General features: G+C 33.8%; 1 protein-coding gene across 1 annotated transcript; it reads right to left on the bottom strand.

The window, feature by feature from the left end:
- Positions 1-1,200: 1,200 nt before the first annotated feature.
- On the bottom strand, positions 1,201-5,354 carry tppp2 (tubulin polymerization-promoting protein family member 2). The gene is made up of 4 exons (XM_056369024.1): positions 5,196-5,354; positions 3,993-4,184; positions 3,122-3,275; positions 1,201-2,328 (listed from the first exon to the last, which is right to left on the bottom strand). The coding sequence occupies exons 2-4, from the start codon at positions 4,181-4,183 to the stop codon at positions 2,137-2,139; spliced, it is 537 nt and encodes a 178-aa protein (XP_056224999.1). The 5' UTR covers position 4,184; positions 5,196-5,354; the 3' UTR covers positions 1,201-2,136.
- Between the last annotated feature and the right edge of the window lie 5,356 nt (positions 5,355-10,710).

Below are 10,710 nucleotides of genomic sequence, written 5' to 3' on the forward strand. Positions count from 1 at the left end.
TTTCTTTGGTTATACAGTCCACACCTTTACTGACTTTACTGTCATCACTATAGTTTCCCGAAGAAGCAGGCAGCTCTTTCCAGTATAAAGATGTAGAAACTCATATTACATGACTCGAAATGAATTAATATGTTGCTATAAGACTGCTGGATTTGTAACAAAAAAACACATCAAATCGATCAAATTTATGAGGTGATATTGCGTCAGTGATTTTTTTCTAGTGGCCCAAAAATGCAGATGTCTTTGAAGAATGTCAAAATTTAACTCTGATGATCAGCATCGGCAAATCTGAAAAAAGAAAACAAATTTACTTAAAAAAAAAAAAATCCACTATGTACCATGTCCTTCATTATGTGTCGAGATCTCAGTGAATCATGAGCTGAACATGACAATACACAGACTACAGGTTCTGTATAATGAAATTCAAAGCCAGTATTCACCCAAAACACAGGTGATGCTTATCGGGTCAGGCCTGTAGTGTGAGATATAGAAGAGGAAAGCTGTGCACCACATGATAAGCATTGTCCAATGGTTCCTATGAATCCTCCATAAATGCCATCAGTGTCACATTACAAGGAGGGTCCAGGTAGGATGGATGAGTATATACTGAGTGTTTCTTTGTTGTAGGTGGACTCTTTATATTGTGAAACAGTATCTTGGCTATTTCTGGAACCAGCAGGACTTAGGTGAGGGTTATTTTCATGACAGAAGCTATGACCTGCATTGCCTTAAAGAGCAATCCATTGAATAATTGAGATATTTTCTTTCTCTGTCTCCTGTTAATGTTTTTATATACTTATTATATCTCATATAATAATCTCATTCATGAAAATGTGCGACAGAATCCAGACTGATAGTCTTGTTATTTTAATATATGTTGTATTTATGGGTGGCATGGCTGCATTACAGACATGTACTGGATGTATCAGCTAACACACTGATCAAATCATAAATATTCTCAGAAATCACAGAGCACTTTGTCTGTTGAAGTGAATTCCTACTTGTCGGTTTTGAAGATACTATAATGTGCTTATATACTTTTACAGTATTTCCCCAGATATTGTGTTCAAATCCAAATTAGGTAAAAAGCATCCAAAGGATTTTCTTCTTTTATGTTATGTTGCAATGTCCCTCCACAGTCACTGAAATGTAAACTTAGTATAATATAAATACATAGCGTATATCCATGTAAGACGGTCACACATTTTCAAATATTTATTTAGATTTTTACATGCACTTCCTTTTTAATGCATTTTTCAGCCTTTTATTCTGGGAGAAAAGGGATGTTTTTATTCATTAAGCCTAGGAAGAAAATAAAACAATGTGAAAGGATACATTTTATGAGCACCAAGAATTACAGCACAATGTTGTCAGTAAGGAAGAAATAATGAAGAAAGACATTAGAGTATCCTATATAGCTTTTAGCATCATCACTCTAACTGTGTGTTTTTCACTGCTTGTTACAATTCTCTACATATTGTAGCTTATTTGTAAAAAGAAAAACCAACAACTTTGCTTTAATGATAAGAATAGATTCTGTGACACGAGTAATAATGGGCACTAATTGATGATTTAGCAAAAGGCACTGAAATATGAAGTGATATGCTTAGCAAGTGAAAGAGTGACCTCTGACTGTGATTTCTTGAAACTGGCTAAATTATCATCCATTGCCTCAAATTAGCGGAGAATAGCAGCACATGAAATCATAGCATTCAAGCCAGCGGCTACATCAATAGTAAGGCACAGTGTTAAACTATGGTACAAAGGAGAGTTAGTTTCTACGAAGCATGCTTGGCGACAAGTGCAGTTTAATTTTTGGTCCCTGTAAAGTAACTGAAAATATATACAGAACACCTTAAAACTGCATACTGCACTTTCTGCATGTAAATATATTCATTATTTTTTATTATTTTCAGGAAATAGTTTTGCATCCTGGTTGTCACTTATATGAAAACTTTGAAACTCCAATTATATGTTGTTGTTTTTTGTTGTTGTTGACCTGTTTTCAGAATGTTATGAATAGGCCAACAGTACATATATTTTCTTTTGTCTTCAAAAATAGAGTAGCCAATGAATATTTGTTCCTTTTTTAATACCCCTGATTTAGGTTGAGGTTTTCATAATCTGTCATCAGGATTATGCTTCTTTCACTTTTTCATCATAACTGCCGCTGCCCTTGTAAGCTGACACATAACCACTGGTATCTGGGATGTCCTCACGCCCGGCCTTCCCTTTTCCTTTGCCAGAGTCATCGAACCGCTCCTTATGTGATCCAGTGTACTTGGTGGTATCAGTCAGTCTATCCACTGCTGCTGCCTTTGCCACTCTCTAAACATAATGGAAGATCAAATTTACAGTGAAAAGCGCAATAACAAAGAGGCATTCATTTCACTCCTTTGTTCATTCAGGTACAGCACATACACACACACACACACACACACAGTCGGGTTTCTGTCACTTCAGAGGACATTACATTGATTACATACACGTCCTACAAAAACTAACTCTAACGTCATCATAACCACTACTTGCCTAACCCCAACCATTAATCTAAACCTAAGCCTTGCATCCCTAACCTTTACATGTCTTCACTCTCTTCACTCACAAATTCAATGATGTACATTATGGGGACCTCGTTTTTGTCCCCACAAGGACGTCGAGTCCCCATAATGTACATACACACACACACACACACACATACACATATTTTATCTCCTCTGCAGTATAATAAAAAATTACACTGTGGCAGACAATAACCCATACTTCTAAGATTTTGTGGTTATCGCACATAAACCAGATTTAGCCAATAAAATTAAAAGATATGCAAACACATTGTTATGAATCTCACTCAAACAGAGGTGGAAATCCTTTCACTTTCTTACCCCAACCTTAACCAATCTCAAAACATTATGTAACAATCACAGACTTAGGTACTTTCTAAATTATACCTAAGCTTATCCATTTTCAAGTGTAAAATTCAGAACGTATCAGTTGAGTGGTAGTGGGTCAAGACGACATATGTATAACTTTGGAGGGATCCGTTAGTGCAGTCTTTGGATGTTGCATTCTTGAGGATGGCGAAGGGTGAGTATGTTGTGGTTATAACTTATGAAATACTCACAGTGATTCCGACATTGGATGGCTCCTTCCCAACAATGAGGCCATAGAGCTGCTGCAGTGCCTCCTCCTTGCTTTTGCCTTTAAAACGTTTAGGAGCCAACTCAGTAAGGGCTTGGTTGAACTGCTCAAATGTGATTACACGAACTGACTTTGCCCTGAGGAAACACAGTGTTGCCAAATGAGGAAAGTAACAAAATTATCCTCTTTGCATGTTAATATAATACCACGTCTAGCAAAGGGACGGGGCTACCTTTCATAAGTGTGATTATTTAGATTTTCTTGAGTTTAAGGAGCAAGCGCAAAAATTGGATTAATCCTCCGATACACATTTCTAACCAGTAATGTCATCAAAACAATGAACAAAGTTAAATCATCTAAAAGATCTAGAAACATTATGACAACAGTGGTGGCCATGATTAAAGACTTCCTGCAGGTGTACCTGCTGCACTCTTCATTCTGCACCATGAGCAAATTGTTAGGAATTTTAAAATCATTTTGTATTTTTAACCATGGTAGCAGCATTGGTTCTATGTATGGCAATATTGGAAATATGTCAACAACTTTTATTCAAAAAGAACTGGAGTTCCTGTTCCAAACTGGACACACTCACACTCCCATACATAGTGAGTGCATACACTGCTACCAGGCCAATGATACAGTTAACATCAGCACATTGGCTGTTTTGTTCCCACAGCATACAACATTTACTGATCTGAAACTATTCTTCCAATTTTAAATAAAAAATAATAAGCAAACCACTGACTCTGTATGGTTTGGGCAGCTGATATAGAAGTATTTTGCAACAGCTGACACTACTACATTTCTTGGCTGTTTTGTTAGCTGTGGAAGGTGGAGCCTGAGTGAAACCTTACTTGACTTTGCTGAAAACTATGTCAACATCGGTGGTGGTGACGTTCTTGCCATCGATGATGTGGCAGTCCTTGCAGAGCTTAGCAAAGTTCTTGCCGTTCAATTCCTTCCCTGTGGCCTTGGTGTCCCCATGGACTGCAAACTTCTGGAAGCAGGTCTCCACCTCCGCCACAGACACTGAGCCCTCAGCCATGCTGATAGATCAACATGCAGAACACACACAAACATTAGAGGATTCAGGGACTGTTGTCACAGGCTCACACACAGACACAAATGGATCATGTTGATGATGCAGTATAATAGTTGGCTTTATTGTCCTAAACTCACTATTGCCATTTGGAAAAGTGATGACAAAATGTCCTTACTTCGGATGATGTTCGTTTTTCTATCCTTGTATCCTTTCTAGTGAAATTGAAGTAATTCATAATGACTCTATTAGCTTATTGACTTCTTGCCTGCCAAGAAGTAGTGGCTGCCATGATGGATAGTGTAAGTACAAACATTTATTTCTCTCTCTCTCTCTCTCTCTCTCACACACACACACACACACACACACACACACACACACACACACACACACATACACACACACACTAACACTTCATGCAGATACAGACTTTCTCATCCATCACTGTACTGTTAGTGTTACTCAAGCTACTCCAGTTTAATTCAATCAACTCCATTTCCAAATGGCTGCTCTGCTGTTCTGTCTACAGTGAATGAACAAATACGCTCCTTCTCTTTCTCTTCTTCTCCTCTCTCACTCACTCTCTTTCACACACACACACACACACACGCGCGCACACAAACACAAACTTATCCATCACTTGTCGTAATTGTTACTGCTGATCAAGCTGATGGAAATCAGGATGTACATTCAGTAATGTTATAATAAATTGTGACATAACAATGTAATTTGTAAGAAAAAAAACTACCAGTACCAGCTTACTTTCAATTTCCTATTCGTTTGGAAAGGAATAGGGAATAAAAGGTTATTCCTGGATCTAAAATGATGTCATTATATCTATTTTATGTCCACATAAATATTACAAATGAATTGTCATCATTGGAGCATATACAAAGACATTTAGCCATGGTAACTGTTAAATATCTAATCCTCAGCCTTGTTTTCTGCTGCTAAGACTCTCCATTGCCCCTTTCACTGTAGGTACCAATGCAAAAGATCATCAGAAATTGAAATGTACCTGCTGCCGTAAATGGAAGGATGCTTTGAAAATATTCAGAAAATCCTGATTCGTGTACAGGTGCTCGATTTCTTCGTCCTACTCCTCCTCTTTCCTCTTGTTTCTCGTCTGGCTCTCCTATTTCCGGCCACTCCCAGGCTCTCTCACAGTGACGACAGAGATGGAGAGATGCAGAGAGGCAGGCAGAGAGGCACGGGGAGAGAGGAAAGAAGAAGGGAGGGGGGAGAGAGTACCAACCGGCACAGTCAATGACATCATGGGTACTCAGCCTCTCTTGTGTCTATTCAGTCTCATTAGCTTCTCGTCTCCCTGTGCAATTTGTTTGGGGGAGATTATATGTTTATATGTTTCACAAATCCTTGTTTTGGGGAAGATGCTACATAAATAAAGATTGTTATTCTCCTTTCTCCCCTCTGCAACACTAAACTCCGCTCACAGCTATTTGCTATGCCCACTCTCCATCACTGTCCCAGCCTCTTGCCCTCTCTCTTTCTCTCTCTGACTGTCATTGTCACAAGAGCACTTCTGTCTGGAAAAAGATGAGAGCAGCCCTTCAAAGGACAAAGAGCACTGACAGCATAAAGCTGACACATTACAAGAAACATAATCCCATCTCACAGCTTCATATCTGTCAAACTGCATATCACAGAGCAGGACCATATCTTATATTGTAAACTCTGATGAGAGTGAGATCATTTTTTTTCTGTGTTTTTGTAATTATTTTGTGATTCAATTCATTTAGTTTATTTTGAATTTAATTTTCCTATTGGCTTTATTTTAATTTAATGTTGTATTATAATAATACCATCCTTCATACACACTCCCTGCTCACCACACAGGGAGTGGGAGCCTGCAGTGGGGCGTGAGGGACCTTGATCAACAATTAAAAATGATACTCTCCATTTAAGATGTGGGAACAAACAGATTTAGTGGGCTAAACTGAAACTGACACCATTGTAGTTCCATCTGACAAAATATTTTTTGAATGTGGATGGAGCCGGCAGGTCTTGAATAAATGGTGGAGGGCAGATGGCAGACGGTGAATGCTGAGTAGGGAAGGAAGCTGTGTTACTGGAAGCTGCGGTACTGAAAGTCCGAGTTACTACAAAAGCCGGTGGTTAAACACTACAGTAGGGGGAGTGTTGATTAAAGATGAACCTCAGGTGCACAAGTGTGTGGGTGAAAGCAGGAACCAGGTCACCACTCCCAGCAGGACACACACACACACACACGCACACACATTATGTGGAAAATATCTGTATCAAGAAAACTAAGATTTTAAATTTGCAAAATAGTTTATCAGTCCAAATGTAACAGATGATAGTGACAGTCTTGTAAATTTCTCATTCATTTTGTAGTGAATCAAACGGTTGCATCTGAAAGGAACAGAATAAAAAAGGAGTGCACACTGATCTGAGCTCTCAGTTATTGTGTGTTGACATTGCATTATCTATAGTCTCTCAAGAAGTCATGGGAGTCCATTGATAAGAGCGCAGATTCTACTTTATTCAGTCTGTCTGTACTTGCTGGGTAGCTAACATTACTATCAAACTGACGTCTTGTCGAGAAACACAAACAACAGATGTGGAGACTTTCCTGTTCTATTTAAGTGGATGTCTGTGCGCTATTTAATTGACACATCTGACACTGACAGTCCATAGGTATGTGAGCAAAACTGTACCAATAAATAATGTTTTGTCTTTTTTTTAAAGCTTGAGTTAAGACATTTCTTTCCTTGCTTTACATTCCCCTGCAGTCCAGTGGTATTCCAACCATCTCACCCTGGAAGTATAAAGGCATACTCACAAGTTTAAATTCCAGATGGTGAATATTGTTATATTTTTGAGCGCTGAACTCTTTGCAGTGAATCATCCAAAAATACAGACTTTTGCACGAGGAGGAGACATTGGTTATAACCTCCTTGAGGAATATGTAATACTTGAGTTACATCATAAATATATTTCTTCTTGAAGACCAATACACTCTCCCAGTAATTTACCATAGTTGATGAAAAAGGGCAAAAGCTTTTCATTTTTTTCACAAGTCTGTAACTTCTCATAATTTGCACACATATTTGGTCCCGTCATTCTCAACTACTACTTGTTTCAACCCATTCACAAATTTTATAGCAAAACTGAGTACACCTCTGGTCAATATCACTCTCAATATAATTTAACAAAATTCTGTCCATTTGAATACATTTTTATTTAAAAAAATAAAACACTTACTAACTAAACTATAATGAAAGGTAAATTTTAGTGAGATTAATTTCTTTTTATAAAATTTTGTCTGTCCAGCTTTATCTTCCTTGGCATGGATGATACCATTTGACACAAATCTGTTGCATAAAAATGTCAAGAAACGACATAGTATAGCATGGCATAAAAATTTCAAGAAACGTCATAGTATAGTATGGCATCAAAATGTAAAAAAAACATCATATTATAGTATGTCATAAAAATAAATAAAAAACGTCATAGTATATTATGGCATAAAAATGTAAAAAAAAAAAAGTCATAGTATAGTATGGCCTAAAAAAAGTCATAGTATAGTATGGCATAAAAATTTCAAGAAACGAAATAGTATAGTATGCCATAAAAATGTAAAAAAAAAAAACGCTATAGTATAGTATGGCATAAAAATGTACCAAAAACGTCATATTATAGTATGTCATAAAAAAATAAAAAGAAAAACTCATAGTATAGTATGATATAGAAATGTTAAAAAAAAGTCATAATATAGTATGGCATAAAAATGTCAAAAAACGTCATAGTATAGTTTGGCATAAAAATGTCAAGAAACGTCATAGTATAGTATAGCATAAAAATAAAATAAAAAAACGTCATAGTATAGTATGGTATAAAAATGTTAAAGAAATTTCATAGCATAGTATGGCATAAAAATGTCAAAAAACGTCATAGAATAGTATGGCATAAAAATGTTAAAAAAACGTCATAGTATAGTATGGCCTAAATATTTCAAAAAATGTCATAGTATAGTATGGCATAAAAATTTCAAAGAACGTCATTGCATAGTATGGCACAAAAATGTCAAAAAAACGTCATAGTATAGCATAGCATAAAAATGTCATAGTATAGTATGGCATAAAAATGTCAAAAAAACGTCCTAGTATACTATGGCATGAAAATGTTTTAAAAAAGTCATAGTATAGTATGACATAAAAATAAAATAAAAAACGTAATATTATAGTATGGCATAAAAATGTAAAAAATAAGTCATAGTATAGTATGGCATAAAAACATCATATTATAGTATGTCATAAAAATAAGAAAAAAAAGTCATAGTATAGTATGGCATAAAAACATCATATTATAGTATGTCATAAAAATAAGAAAAAATAAGTCATAGTATAGTATGGTATAGAAATGTTAAAAAAGAAGTCATAGTATAGTATGGCATAAAAATGTAAAAAAACGTCATAGTATTGTATGGCCTAAAAATGTCATAGTATATTATGGTATAAAAATGTACAAAAAAAGTCATAGTATAGTATGGCATAAAAATGTCAAAAAAACGTCATAGTATAATATGGCATTAAAATATTTTTAAAAAATCAGTATAGTATGGCATAACAATAAAAATCATATTATAGTATGGCATAAAAATGTAAAAATAAGTGATAGTATAGTATGGCATAAAAATGAAAAAAAAAAGTCATATTATAGTATGGCATAAAAATGTACAAAAAAAGTCATAGTATAGTATGGCATGTAAATTTCAAGAAATGACATAGTATAGTATAGCATAAAAATGTACCAAAAACGTCAAAATATAGTATGTCGTAAAAATAAAAATATAAACTCATAGTATAGTATGGTATAAAAATGTTAAAAAAAAAAGTCATAATATAGTATGGCATAAAAATGTCAAAAAACATCATAGTATAGTTTGGCATAAAAATGTCAAGAAACGTCATAGTATAGTATAGCATAAAAATAAAATAAAAACGTCATAGTATAGTATGTCATAAAAATGTCATAGTATAGTATGGCATAAAAATGTCAATAAAACGTCAGAGTGTAGCGTGGCATAAAAATGTCAAAAAAACGTCCTAGTATAGTATGTCATAAAAATGTTTAAAAAAAAGTCATGCCATACTATACTATGACGTTTTTATTTTAAAAATGTACCAAAAACGTCATATTATAGTATGTCATGAAAATAAATTAAAAAATGTCATAGTATAGTATGGTATAAAAATATAAAAAAAAAGGTCATAGTATAGTATGCCATAAAAATGTCAAAAAACGACATAGTATAGTATGGCCTAAAAATGTCAAGAAACGTCTAAGTATAGCATGGCATAAAAATGTCATAGTATAGTTTGGCATAAAAATGTCAAACAAACGTCATAGTATAGCATGGCATAAAAATGTCAAAAAAACGTCATAGTATAGTATGGCATAAAAATGTCAAAAAACGTCATAGTATAGTACGGCATAAAAATGTCAAAAAAACGTCATAGTATAATATGGCTTTAAAATGTTTTAAGAAAGTAAGTATAGTATGGCATAAAAATAAAAATAAAAAGTCATATTATAGTATGTCATAAAAATGAAAAAAAGTCATAGTATAGTATGGCATAAAAATGTAAAAATAAGCCATAGTATAGTATGGCATAAAAATTTACCAAAAACGTCACATTATAGTATGTCATAAAAATAAAAATAAAAACTCATAGTAAAGTATGGCATAAAAATGTTGAAAAAAATTTCATAGTATAGTATTGCATAAAAATGTCAAAAAACGTCATAGTATAGTATAGCATAAAAATAAAATAAAAACGTCATAGTGTAGTATGGCATAAAAATGTTAAAAAAAAATTCATAGTATAGTAAGGCATAAAAATGTCAAAAACATCATAGAATAGTATGGCATAAAAATGTTACAAAAACGTCATAGTATAGTATGGCCTAAAAATGTAAAACAAACGTCATAGTATAGCATGGCATAAAAATGTCAATAAAACGTCATAGTATAGCATGGCATAAAAATGTCAAAAAAACGTCCTAGTATAGTATGTCATAAAAATGTTTAAAAAAAAGTAATGCCATACTATACTATGACGTTTTTATTTTAAAAATGTACCAAAAACGTCATATTATAGTATGTCATAAAAATAAATAAAAAAATGTCATAGTATACTATGGTATAAAAATGTTAAAAAAAGGTCAAAGTATAGTATGGCATAAAAATGTCAAAAAACGACATAGTATAGTATGGCCTAAAAATGTCAAGAAACATCATAGTATAGTATGGCATAAAAATTTCAAAGAACGTCATAGCATAATATGGCATAAAAATGTCAAAAAAACGTCTAAGTATAGCATGGCATAAAAATGTCATAGTATAGTATGGCATTAAAATGTTTTAAGAAAGTCAGTATAGTATGGCATAAAAATAAAAATAAAAAGTCATATTGTAGTATGTCATAAAAATGAAAAAAAGTCATAGTATAGTATGGCATAAAAATGTAAAAATAAGTCATAGTATA

This window comes from Seriola aureovittata, chromosome 3, assembly GCF_021018895.1.
Source record: "Seriola aureovittata isolate HTS-2021-v1 ecotype China chromosome 3, ASM2101889v1, whole genome shotgun sequence".
In the NCBI taxonomy this organism is placed as follows: domain Eukaryota; kingdom Metazoa; phylum Chordata; class Actinopteri; order Carangiformes; family Carangidae; genus Seriola; species Seriola aureovittata.

Coding starts and splice junctions, on each gene's coding strand:
- tppp2 (XM_056369024.1), bottom strand. CDS start 4,183: ATGGCTGAGGGCTCAGTGTCTGTGGCGGAGGTGGAGACCTGCTTCCAG. Junction 3,276..3,992: donor ATAGTTTTCAGCAAAGTCAA/GTAAGGTTTCAC, acceptor GTGTTTCCTCAG/GGCAAAGTCAGTTCGTGTAA. Junction 2,329..3,121: donor CATCCAATGTCGGAATCACT/GTGAGTATTTCA, acceptor CATTATGTTTAG/AGAGTGGCAAAGGCAGCAGC.